The sequence below is a fragment of the Barbus barbus genome (assembly GCF_936440315.1).
Source record: "Barbus barbus genome assembly, chromosome: 47".
Taxonomy (NCBI): domain Eukaryota; kingdom Metazoa; phylum Chordata; class Actinopteri; order Cypriniformes; family Cyprinidae; genus Barbus; species Barbus barbus.
In genome coordinates this window covers 14553538-14567427 of record NC_136725.1, presented here as the reverse complement: position 1 = coordinate 14567427, position 13890 = coordinate 14553538, and the positions used below count along the sequence as shown (strand labels likewise).

General features: G+C 39.2%; 1 protein-coding gene across 1 annotated transcript in view; it reads left to right on the top strand.

Annotated features, from left to right (window-relative positions):
- Positions 1 to 1361: 1361 nt before the first annotated feature.
- Positions 1362 to 13890, top strand: part of LOC306865862 (leucine-rich repeat transmembrane neuronal protein 4-like) — a gene marked incomplete at both ends in the record, with an annotated part of 39378 nt that continues 26849 nt past the window's right edge. Inside the window, one exon of the mRNA XM_079410688.1 lies at positions 1362 to 1380. Within this exon, the coding sequence (XP_079266814.1) occupies positions 1362 to 1380 (19 nt within the window). The remainder of the gene's footprint in view (positions 1381 to 13890) is intronic.

The window sequence follows — 13890 nt, the reverse complement described above, 5'->3', positions numbered from 1 at the left end:
AATAGCTAAATCCCACGAAGGGACTGTTGCTCTGGTGGGCGGCCTCAACTGCTTAGCTCCCCGAATGAAGCGGGCAACTAGAGGGTGCTTTCCCACAGAAACCCCGTCAATGAGAACATGGCAAGCCAAAATGGCGGCCACATACTGTAGACTCTGAGAGTACCAGGAATTTCTCTTGCAGGAACTCCAGCACTGAAACAACTTGGCAGTGAACTGGGTCTACAAGGAGTGCCATGCACCATTTCTCGAAAATGTGCCATTTGAAAGCATAACTCCTTCTAGTGGAAGGAGCCCTAGCGACCCAGACCCAGGGGAGCTGGAGGAGTCAGAGAGAAGTAGAGGGGACATTGTGCTGTCACCTGTGAAGCAAAGAGGTCCACCTCCGCTTCGTAAAATCTCGCCCAGATTTGACTGACTACTTCGGGGTGGAGTTTCCATTCCCCATGTGTCACAGATTGTCTGGACAGCAAGTCTGCTCCCACATTCATATGCTGAGTGGCAGGAATTTGTCCTGTGCCCAAAGCAGAACCTGCTGCGCTAGCTTGTACAGGCGGCGCGAACGCAGTCCGCCCTGGTGTAAGAGACTACCGCCGTGCTGTCCACCTGCACTAGGACATGGTAGCCTCTCAACTGCTGGAGGAAGTATTTCAGGCCCGAAATAGAGCCATCATTTCGAGGCAATTGATGTGCCATTCGAGAAGATGGCCTCTCCAGATCCCTTGGGCTGGACGGCCATCCAAGACCGCACCCCAGCCCGTGAGGGAAGCATCTGTCGTTAGCATCTTGCAACGACAACACAGACCTAGAGTGGGACCCAAAGTCAGAAACCGGGGTCTGAACCACATATAAAGGGTACGAAGCCCCTGGCGCGTAACCCTTATTTACCTCTGGGGATTGGACCTTGGATGAAATCCCCTGGCTCTGAGCCACAACTGAAACGATCTCATGTGCAGGAGGCCCAAGAGTATCATCGTGGATGCAGCTGCCATGAGACCTAAAACCCTCTGAAGGTAATGAACAGTAATTCTCTGGCCTAGCTTGATGTTCTTTAGGGCGTTTAGAATGGATTCGACGCGTGCAGGAGACAGCTGTGCCTGCATCGTGATTGAATCCCATACAACCCCCAAATACCTTTGTCCTCTGAGCATGAGAGAGAACGCTTTTCTTGGCATTGAGTCTCAACCCCAGAGATTCGAGATGAGCTAGAACGACATCTCGATGTCGAAGCGCAAGCTCTTGTGACTGTGCCAGAATCAGCCAGTCGTCTATGTAATTTAAAATACGGATGCCCTGGATTCGCAGAGGAGCCAGTGCTGCATTCATGCATTTCGTGTACGTGCGGGGTGACAAAGCTAGGCCGAATGGAAGAACCCGATACTGGTAAGCTTCGCCCCCCGAAAGCGAACCTCAGGAACTTCCTGTGTTGTGGCAATATTTATACGTGAAAATATGCGTCCTTGAGATTGATTGGCACAAACCAATCCCCCGATTGGAGCTGAGACACAATCATCGTGATTGTCAACATTTTGAACTTGTAAATTCTGAGGTAGCGGTTCAACCCGCGAAGATCTAAAATTGGACGCAACCCCCCATCTTTCTTGGGAACCAGAAAATACCGGCTGTAACATGTGAACATGTTACTCTGCAAGGCTTGGTGGGGAGAGTTGACTTCTTTAATAATGATGAGCTCCCAGGAGAGAGCGATCATATAGCCCCGTGCTTTTGCATCAATGATAGTCGAGTAGATGGATGTCGATGGCACAAAAACACGGGACGAATACGGTTTGTTCCATTTACAAGTTATCTTGTTATGGAGATCACCAAAGAAGGGGAGAGACCGTCGCTGAGGGCCCTCCCCCCAGCCACCCGACAGATATCTGTCGTCTAACTTTGAGCATTTGGGGGTCTCTTGCTCCTGCGGCCAGTCTAGATGTAATTAATCGACTGCCCGAGTAGCCACCTCGAGTAACTCCTCATAAGCTTTTTCATCACGAGAGGAGCGCTCTGAGGTGGCACTTTTCACCTCCGCAGAAGCAAGAGATGAAGTCTCCTCGGCCCATTCAGAAGAAACGCCAGAGCGCGCTTGAGAAACAGACGCGAGGGCTTCATGATCCGACGAGAGCGTGAGAGAAAGGGGCGAGTCCGTCTCACGCGCCTCAGCCAGATCAACAAACGATCCCCACTTTTCTATCTACTCGCTTCCTGCTTTACTTTTTTTTTCTTTTTCACTTTAAGCGTGCTTACACACACAATGCGGTCCTTGAAGACAAAAGACCTGAGGATGTTTCCGCGTCACATCTATTTATAACCTCCAGGTGTTTGTAATCGAGTGACGTCACCTAACCGAGGTTATATAAGCCAAAATTTGGCGTGTTTGACACACGTGCTTCAACATCCGGTCGAACAAAGTTTGTTCCCAATAGCGCTTTAAGCGCAGCATCGAGAGTAGCTTTTGATAAGGGAACACTAATGAAATTTACTTACTGAATTAATTAGTGCACACAAAACATTTATTATTATTTTAGCAGATGCTTTAATCCGAAGTGCTAAAAATATATACCTTGTACAACACAGTTACTGTCGTTGCACAAATTGTCAAATAGATAATCTTTTATTCTACAAAGACAAATTCTTGATCCATTGCTCTTTTATGTGTAAACCTAGTTTCTGTGGGTTGTAATGTGAGCAATTCATTATTGTAAACAATAGAATGTGGCTTTTTTACCCATTGGGATACAGTAACAAATGAAGCAAACCCATAAATGTTTTTTTTTAAGTATTCAGCAATACTTATAAATTATAAATGATCCAAGTGCAACAAACAGTAATAGCATGTGCTGAATGTTCAATGCATGCCTGTAATGTATTTCTAGGGACACTCAATGGACCTCCATTCACCTGTGAGTGCACTGGGGACATAAGCCATCATATAACAGCAGTTATGCTGTTTATTAGACATTATTTTTGGACTTGCTGGCTGTGAATGTGAGCAGCACTGTATATGGAAATATTAAATGGCCTCTGCAAAGTGGCTTCTCAAAGAAGCATCTAGGGGTGTCTCTGATGGCAAACATTGTCTGTTCCATAGTTATTAAAGTAAAAGAGTGCTGCTACGGGTAATGTTAAGCACAGAACAGAGCCCGCAGGAGAATAGTCTCACATTCTGGTTTGCTGAATGCTGTCAGGACACCCTCTGATAACCCCCAGCATGTTATCTATAAACAGTGTTTATCCAAGTGTCAGCAAGGCAAGGACTCAAGATGGAGGCATCATTTTCCCTGTCATCCATTATCTGACTCCCAGGCATTGTCAAAAGCTGAGAAATCAATTAGTATGGAGCATCTTGACAGCAGACTCCACCAGCCCTCATGATTGCCCTGCTGATAGGAGGAGACAAAGTGTAAGTAATGAAGACGGCCATCCACAACCTTTCCGTGTCTGAGAATATCTCTGTTTGTGGTCCACCAGAGATCCTGGAACCTGGATCATGGACTGGCTTTAGAATAGAAATCCAACTACATTAACTATGTTTATTGAAATCCTACTCTTTGTTGCTGTTTTTCAACAAAAGTTACATAATTCGGTGTAGTTTTAATATTTTATTTAGTGTATGTATATATTATTTAGTGTATATTTTATTTAGTGTAATGTATTGGTTTAATGTTTAATTTTATTTAATAAAGTGCATACAGTATAATATAAAACAAAATGGGTGAATATTATTAATTAATAACTTATGTAATTTAATATACATTTAATAATCTGTGTTTGAGAATACATCACATACGGAAGAGGATTAGGGCCAAGCAATAATTAAAAAAAAAAAATCTGGAGATTAAATTCATTATAATGCGAGATAAAACTTCTCAGTATTTTCTCAATATTTTATTTTGACTTTTTTATCTTGATTTCATTTTGTTTTTAAAACATTTTTTTCCTCATAATTTAATGAGTTTATTCTCAACATTTTATTTAGACTTTTTTTCTTAAAATTTGACAAGTTTTTTACGAAACAACAACTTTATTCACAAAATGTAATGTTTATTTTCAATATTTTATTTAGATATTTTTCTTGAATGTTAACATGTAATGGCTTAAATCTCAAGATTTTTTTATTGCTTGGCCCTAATCCTTTTTCATAACTTCCAATATTAGAAACTTAAAAAAAAATACACTTTTATTCTGCAAGGATACACATTAATTGATCAAAAGTGACAGGAAATACATTTATAATGTCACAAAAAGTTTCATTTCATATAAATGCTGTTCCTTTTTAACTTTCTATTCAACAGAGAGAGAGAAAAAAAAAATGTATTACAGTTTCCACAAAACCGAGTGGTTTTGAACATTGATAAGCAGAAGAAATATTTCTTAAACAGAAAATCAGCATATTATAGGATTTCTGAAAAAAATCAGATTTGCCATTACAGAAATAAATTAAATTGTAAAATATATAAAAATATAAAACAGTTATTTTTAATAAAAATAATGTAATATAACTCAATATTACTGTTGAATTGAATGGAATGGAACTGAATTGAATTGAATTGTATTGTATTGAATTGAACTGAATATTTTATTCACAATAGAACATATATAACATAATAAATGTTTAAACTGAGAAATGTTACAATTTTATGCAAAAAATGAGCTCATTTCAAATTTGAGCCCTGCTACAGGTCTCAAAATAGTTGGGACGGGGGCATGTTTACCATGGCATAGCATCTCCATCTCCTTTTCAACAGTTTGAAGACATCTGGGCACCGAGGTTATAAGTTTCTGGAGTTTTGGTGTTGGAATTTGGTCCCATTCCTGCCTGATATAGGTTTCCTGCTGCTGAAAGGTTTGTGGTCATCTTTGACGTATATTTCATTTAATGATGCGCCAAATGTTCTCTATAGGTGAAAGATCTGGACTGCAGACAGGCCAGTTCAGCATCCAAAGTCTTCTACTACGAAGCCATGCTGTTGTAATAGCTGCAGTATGTGGTTTTGCATTGTCCTGCTGAAATACACAAGGCCTTCCCTGAAATAGACGTCATCTGGAGGAGAGGATATGTTGCTCTAAAACCTTTATATAATTTTCAGCATTCATAGTGCCTTCCAAAACATGCAAGCTGCCCATACCTTATGCACTTATGCAACCCCATACCATCAGAGATTCTGGCTTTTTGAACTGAATGCTGATAACACGCTGGAAGGTCTCCCTCCTCTTTAGCCCGTAGGACACGGCGTCCATGATTTCCAAAAAGAATGTCAAATTTGTACTCGTCCATAGAATGTTTCCACTTTGAAACAGTCCATTTTAAATGAGCCTTTGCCCACAGGACATGACGGCAGGGCCGTAACCACCATAGACATTGAGAGGGACAAGTCCCCCCCAATAATTAGAAATGGCCAAATGTCCCCATTGTTAGGATGACAAAAAAGCTTTAAGAGTAATATTTTCAGTCTGCTCTGCATCAGCGGGATAACACCGCTCATCAAAGTCAAAATAATTTAACTGGCCAATCAAATCAAAGTAGGCGGGGTTTAGCATTCACAGATGCTGAGCACGCCGCGAAGCATCAGATTAAAGAAAGACAGCGAGGTAAAATGGAAGCTGCAAATCATTTAATGTTAGTCAACTGTTTTACTGCAGAAATGTTAAATGACTGACCATTATATTAATTAAAGCAAATATACATATACAAAAATACATATACATATATATATATATATATATATATATATATATATATATAATATGCGCTGCTTTAATATATATACACACATATATATATATATATATATATATATATATATATATATATATATATATATATATATATATATATATATATATATATAAATTGCCCCCCCCCCAATGTTCAAGACATGGTTACGGCCTTACACATATGGCTTCTTTTTTGCATGATAGAGCTTTAGTTGGCATCTGCAGATGGCATGACGTATTGTGTTTACCAACAGTGGTTTCTGGAAGTATTCCTGGGCCTATTTAGTAATGTCAATGACAGAATCATGCCGATAAGTGATGCAGTGTCGTCAAAGGGCCCGAAGACCACGGGCATTCAACAGAGGTCTTCGGCCTCGCACACACTAACGCATACTCAATTATATCGACGATTGGTTGATCCTAGCTCAATCGGAGCAACTGGCGGTTCGGCATCGAGATGTCGTTCTCACACACATGAAAGCGCTGGGGTCTCTTACATCAACCACCAGGGAGGTCTGCGTTCGCGCCCCTTATACAAGCTGGCGCACCAGATCCTTGTGTGGTCCCAGGGCAAATTTCGCTCGCTGAGAGCCATCTATATCCCTGGGTATCTCAATGTGGGAGCAGACATCCTGTCGAGGCAGGGGCCGAGGCCTGGGGAATGGATGCTTCACCCTGAGGTGGTGAAGCAGATATGGAGAGTGTTTGGCCAGGCTCAGGTCGACCTTTTTGCGACTCAGGATACAGCGCAATGTCCCCTCTGGTTCTCTCTAGTTCCTCCAGCTCCTCTGGGACTGGACGCTATGGTACAGGCTTGGCCGAGGCTTCGTCTGTACGCTTTTCCCCTGATCGCTCTGCTCCCGGGAGTTCTGGTGAGAGTGCACCAGGATGAGGTCAGCCTACTGCTAGTAGCACCGTTCTGGCCAGGCCGAGTATGGTTCTCGGACCTGATTTCTCTCCTCGACGGCTCTCCGTGGGAGATCTCTCTTAACTTTCACCCCCGCCCGGAGTTGTGGAAGCTGTGGGTGTGGTCTCTGAGGGGGCGCAGCTCGTAGCTTCCGTTCTCTCAACCGAGGTTGCTGAGACCATCCTCCAGTCCAGAGCTCCCTCTACAAGGAAACTGTACGCCTTGAAGTGGAAATTTTTCACTTCCTGGTGCGGAGACCGCCACTTTGACCCAGTTAACTGCCCGATTGGTACAGTGCTGGAGTTCCTGCAGGCCCATTTCTCCGCAGGGGTAACCCACTCCACCTTGAAGTTTTACGTGGCGGCTTTTTCGGCCTACCACGCCCCTCTCGGGGGCCAGACAGTGGGTAAGCACCCCCTGGTTACACGTTTCCTCCGCGGTGCGCTGAGGCTGAGGCCTCCAGTACGACCCCGTGTCCCTACCTGGGACCTGGCTGTGGTTTTAGAAGCTCTCTGTAAGCCTCCATTTGAGCCCATTGTAGAGATCTCTGATCGCCTTCTCACCTTAAAGACTACCTTTCTCTTGGAGATTTCTTCTCTTAAGAGAGTTGGGGATTTACAGGCCCTTTCAGTGGCCCCGTCATTTCTCGACTTTGCGCCCGGTCTGGCCAAAGCGTTCCTCTACCCTCGAGCGGGTTATATCCCTAAAGTCCCTTCTTCTATACCACGGCCGTGTCGTGCTACAGGCATTCAGTCCTCCTCCCTTCCGGGAGCCCGACCAGTGGAAGCTTAATTGTATGTGTCCAGTTTGAGTACTGGACGCATACGTCCACAGAGCTGCCCTGTAGAGAAAAACGGACCAATTGCTGGTATGCTTCGGTCCTCCTAAGCGAGGTCTGCCTCGAGAGAGCGAGAGAGAGAGAGAGAGAGAGAGAGAGAGAGTTTATGAATTCTCATTAATTTTCAAAATCACACTTTTGAAGTTCCCTGATACCTTCAGGCTACATATAAAATACAATATAAATCATAAAAAAAAAGAAAAATCTCCATAAAAACACTTTATGTATGATATATTCCCCTGTAGTTTGTCAGAAAAAAAGAGAACAAATGTCGCATAGGCTGTTTTACATACCATATTAATCAAAAGGCAGAGATTAAACAAATTCTGCGATGCCCATTGAATGTCTTGATGTTTAATAGTGACTTTTTAATAATAAATGTTGTTTTAAATTATTAACTTTTTTGTCTTGGAAGAATGCTTACAGTGTCGTGTACAATGTTTGTGTTTGACAGCTAAGTTTGTTTGTAATTGGCCAGACCAGTTCCAAACTGTTCACATAAAAGACTAAAAAATGTTTCAACTGAACTCGCTTCCAGAGAACAGAAATCGACCAACTTTAAAATGTCCAAAACAGAAGATATTAGCAATCCCAAGCTCTTTCCTTGTTCAAAAGCACAAGTTAATAAAAATCATGTGCTTGACACCACCACAAAACAACTGTAAAATGGGTTTCCATGTTTGATGTCAGGTTTTCCTTTGATATAAATAGCTGTGACATATGTCCTGTGGAAGGTCACATGCTGGCTTGTCCTGCTTTCCATATTAATGTATTTACCTTTAATCGAACAGAGTACAGCTCATTCCAGAGAAGAGCCAGCTGGAAGACGACATTAGTGATTAAGCCTTTGACAGGTGACTATTAGGCCTTGTACTAGTGCTGTTTCTTTGCTCTCTTTGGATTTGTTTTCCATTCTATGTCTTTTCTCCTATTATTTGATTAGCATCCGAGTTATTGTGCTCACAGTGTGGTGTAGTGGGTGTTATGTTTGTTTGATCAATACATACAAGACAGCGACAGAGCAATGCAATTAATGTCTTCCCTGCTTTTTCAGCAAGCTGTTGAGAGCTGTAAATATCCTCCTTTTTCCGTTGCCAAGTTTAGTTACCCTTCACCGCCCATGATAATTTGTGCGTGAGCTTGTTGCATGTGCATGTTTGTAAGTCTAGGTGTCTGTGCTTGATATATGTTCTTAGAAAATGCATAGTGCAGAGTATATACTGTTATGCAGTACATATGTTGTATTATATTTTCTACAACAGTTGTTTCAAATTTAATTGGCTGAGTTACATTCCAAGAGTGCTGATAAGATTGTATCACTTTGGTCTTTGTTTGCAGTTTCCACAGTCTGTACGTTAGCGGTGACAATTATAACTGTTGAGTGAGTCATTGAATTATTCACTCAATCAAACTGATTCATTTATCAGTCACAACTGTTTTTTGTTGCCACATGTTAACAACACCTGTTAGGTGTTCTTGTAGGCCCATTAGCAGTGTTGGGGTGACACATTACAAGTAATGCAAGTTATGTAATCAGATTACATATTCTATCCTGTTCCCATATTGAGAGAAATTGGGAGTGAGGTGCAGAGGCAGACACACTTCCTTCAGGCTGAGGCTTATTCACTTCACTTTCGGTGTAAAAGGGCCTTTACAGTTGCCAAAACAGAACAAAACAGTTGTGTTTTCTGTTAATAAAAATAAATAAACAAGCCCAGCTCAGGTGACAAAAGTAACACAACGTAATGCATTATTTTCCATGAAAAGTAACTGAGTAACACAATTACCGTATTGTCCCGAATATAAGACGACCCCCTTTTTCCAGATGTACCTTTTAGGTACCAAAAGTTTTTTTTGAAAACACATTTTTTTCTTAAATTATTTTTATATTGCATATTTTTCCTATTTTATTTTTTGTTTTGAAAGTATGGAAAATACTGGTAAAATGTGCCAATAATGACATTTAAAAATATACACTTTTTGATATACCATAAAAATAACAGGTAGCCCATCTGAATTATATAATATTTAGTCCATCCATCTCATGTGGGTGTATTATTGACATGCCAAAGTCTAGACCCCGAATATAAGACGACCGCGTTTTTTCATATGTATTTCCAATAAAAAAAAAAACTTGTCTTATATTCGGGTCAATACGGTAGTTACTTTTTATGGAGTAATGTAAAATTGTAATGCATTACTTTTAAAAGTGACTTTTCCCAACCCTGCCCATTAGGCAATGCTAGGAGGACTATTGATACAGATTTCTCAGTTTTGTTTGATTCCCGGGTCACGATCTGTCCGGTTCAGATTACGATTCTGATTTATTTTGGTTATAATGTCATTTTGCTTACATATGAACCAATTTTTTGTATACAGGGAGGTATTATGTTACTTAACAGAAACATAAGTAGCAAGTCGTGGCCTAATGTTAGAGAGTCAGACTTGCCTGAAGGTTGCGGACTCGAGTCTCAGGTCCAGCAGGATTGTAGGTGGGTGGAGTGAATGTCCAATGCTTTCTCCAGCCTCAATAACACGACTGAGGTGAGACTGTTGAGCAAGGCACTGAACCCCCAACTGTTCCCTGGGTGCCACAGCATTGACTGCCCACTGTTCTGGGTGTGTGTTCATAGTGTGTGTTTGTTAACTTCTCACTGCTGTGTGTGCCCACTTGGGTGGATTAAATGCAGAGCACAAATTCCAAGTAATTCCAAGTAAATCCCGCCTACAGAAATTGGAATGGTAAGAGGGTGGGGAGAGCGCTTGGTTGAGCACTGCACATTTCAAAATCAAAACCCAGTGCGGGTGTTTTTATATCACTGTATTTCTGATGGAAACCAAATATTTTCAGAAAATTTTGGATGTCATTTTCATTTAATCTTGCACATAATGTCTGATTAAAGCAGCATTTGTGAGCAGAGCTCTGTTTTGTGTACAGCGTTACCAGGAAAACCTCGCTCTCTCCTGCTCCAACAGCGTCTCCTGCTGGCAGATAATTAATTTGCATATATATGCGATCACAAATAGTGTAAATCTGTGGGATTATGGTATAAATAAATTCAACTGTATAACAGTTTCAGTGCAATTCACTGACTTTGTAAAAGAGCATAATAGGACCCCTTTAATGCACTTGAAATTTATTTTTATTCTAAACTTAAATACACATTATTATACAGTATACTCCAATAAAAATTATTGTTGAAATTTTCATCACCAGATCTTGTGCTATGAACTCTATGAAGTTTATTTTTCGTCATAATATTAAACATACAGTGTAATTTATGATAGTATTGTATTTGTATGTAATAGTACTGTACTTTACATCTGTGTACAGAATACTTTCAATATCATTATGTTGTTCTCACTTAAACACATTTAATTGCATAAATTGCAAGCAAAATTTTAACAGATCTACACAAAATTAATTTGCATTCAAATACATTTGATTTGAATTAGACTAGGCTACACTGCACTGTAAAAAATATCTGAGTTTTAGTTAGGAGAATGAGTCATGAATGAGTCTAACAATAGTCTTTGGTCTAACTACACAATTAATTAGGACAACTTGAACTTGAACAGAAATGAAAAGCCTGAAATAACATTTTGATTTATTTAATTAATTCATTATTTGACAGGGACAATAGACAGTCAGAAAACTGCCCCAGAATTAGCTACAGAGCTACATTTCATCTGCTGTCCCTGGGCAGAAAAATACAAAACAAATTATGTGACAAAAAACATCAGTATAATACAATTTACAGTAAAATCCCTGCAAAATGTAACAGGTAAAAATATGATCCCTCACATAGAAACTACAATCCAAATTTCTACAAAATATCCCCTATAAATACTACAAAGCGTCCTCCTACAAACAATTAAAACATTTTACATCTCAAAGTTTCATTCAAAATACAGAAATACATGATTTCAAATGTAGCTTAAATTGTGCTAAAGTAGAACACTGTCTTATAGTAATTGAAATAACATGTAACCACGCATCTCTTTTGTTTTATGCGCATGCGCCAAAAATACTACGTCAGAATGTCGGAGTGTATTTTAGTTAACATTAATTGCTTGTCAGTACATTAGTAGTACACTTTAACCATATTTTAAAGACACTAGAAACAATTATGACAGTACATATAAAGATGTACTAAAAAGTACCACTTAAGTTGTTTAAAAAAATTACAAATACAATGTAGTTTAGCATCGAAAATAACATTTAATTTGCACTTATGTGTGTTCTTTTAAAGTATATTATTTCTGCAATAAGTACACTTTATAAAAGTATACTTAAGTGCACTTCTTTTTCACAAGGGTTCTTCTTCAAAATTTTACTTTTAATTCAATGTATTAGGCACAATGTAATTCTAAGTGTCAGGGAGGAGGTGGTAATATTAACAAAAACAATTAAAATTTAAATGTAAGATATGATTCACTCTCAGAAAAAAATAGTACACTGTAAAAAAAAAAAAAAAAAAAGTTGAGCCAACTTAAAATGAAGGCAACCAGCTTTTTGCAGATTTGATTTCTCTCAACTTATTTTTGTAGGAGATTCTTAACTTTTCGCAAGTTGAGAAAACTAAAAAATCTGCTGAAGCTGGTTGCCCTAAAATTTTAAGTTGGCTCAACTTTTTTCTTTTTACGCAAATATGCACCTTTAAGGTATAAGTATGCACCCTTTATGGGGTAAATGAGGTATTGCATTACAAGTAAAGTGAGTTAAGTAATAATATTAACATATTAAAACATATTTTTCATAAAAGTAACGCCAGTTACTTTTTTCCCTTTTATTGACTGACAGTGTGCTGCATGAACATGCTGTTACTTTAGCTCTAGACTAAATGTGAATGTGCATTAATTCATCCCACTCACAAAAAAACTGATTTAGTATTCATCAAAATTGATTACAACAGTGAAATGCAAACTCAGAATATGACGCAAACCTGCATTAATTAAATTTTAAATAACACAAATGTATCTAATCCCATTTTATTAACCAATGTCTTTGCTGTTGACCTTTGATGACCAGTTCAACCATACTAATAATCAGAAATGACTTTAGATAAACTAACAATTGTGCTTCATTGTTTTTTTTATTGCTGAAGAGATTTGAACCCTCTTCTCCTGCGTTCTACTTTACAGACGTGAAATTACTTTTCCTTCAGCCTGAAGTTTATTCATTACACTTTTTGGTGTGAAAGGGCTTTTGCATTTGCTATAATTAGAACTTCTTGTATTAAAAACAAGCAAGCCCTGCTCATATTTAAAAAGTAACGCATTACTTTCCATAAAAAGTAGCTAAGCAACGTAATTAGTTACTTTTTTTGGGAGTAACGCAATATTGTAATGCATTACTTTTAAAAGTAACTTTCCCCTACACTGGGTATAAAAGTGTACCTTTCGAAAAGTACCGCCTCCGTGACAACTTTTGTACCTTTTTTTTTTTTTTTCTGAGAGAGTTTAATATATGAAAACTTGACTTTCACTTGTGATGAGTTGTTGAGCCTGCTAAAACAGCAGATTCCTTCCAGATAGAAGACTCCAGATTAAAGGCAATCAATAGAAAGACAACTCAGCCTGACCCATGTTAAAGTTCAATCACTCAAATGGAGCTGGCAGAAATGACAAGTTATGAGAGATTTCCTTTATTACTCTTAAAATGTCAGATGCTTATTGAAGATATTCCTATGAGAATGCATTTCATTTTTTTTTTTTTTTTTAAACAAAGAAAATCACACAAGGCTAGAACTTTTTGTGAAGCTCAGCCAGCGTGCTATTTCATTTGTGAACTTCAATCCAGAATGCCTGTTATGACGTCTCATAATCATGAAATATTTATGACGCCCTGGGAGAGATATTGAGAGCCATGTAATTGGCTTACATCAGCATAGTAGAAGCTCTTGGTGTTGTTTCAAGACAAATGGGTGACAATTGGTTTCCTGTCTGGACTCAGGTTTTTTGGTTGTTTTTTTACCACTGATTATCACATCCCTCATTCACTCTCTCTTCTTACTCAAAAGACAATATGCTTTTTATAGACCTGCAACTACTATATAGGAGATACATTTTTGATTTCAGGGAGATCTGTTAGTTTAATCATTAACCAGTTATACATTAAATGACTCCGATATTTAAGAAACTCTCATTACTAGTCTTTCTGTTCATTTAAAGTATTGCTAATGACCTACATTTGTCAGTGGTTTAGTTAATAAATAAACATCTTTCTACACAGCATTATCTTGGTTTATCGGGGTGGTGATGGCGCAGTGGATAAGACACATGCCTTTTGTGTGAGAGACCCGGGTTCGAATCCACTGTGAGACACCAATGTGTCCCTGAGCAAGACACTTAACCCCTAGTTGCTCCAGAGGCGTGCGACCTCTGACATATATAGCAATTGTAAGTCGCTTTGGATAAAAGCGTCAGC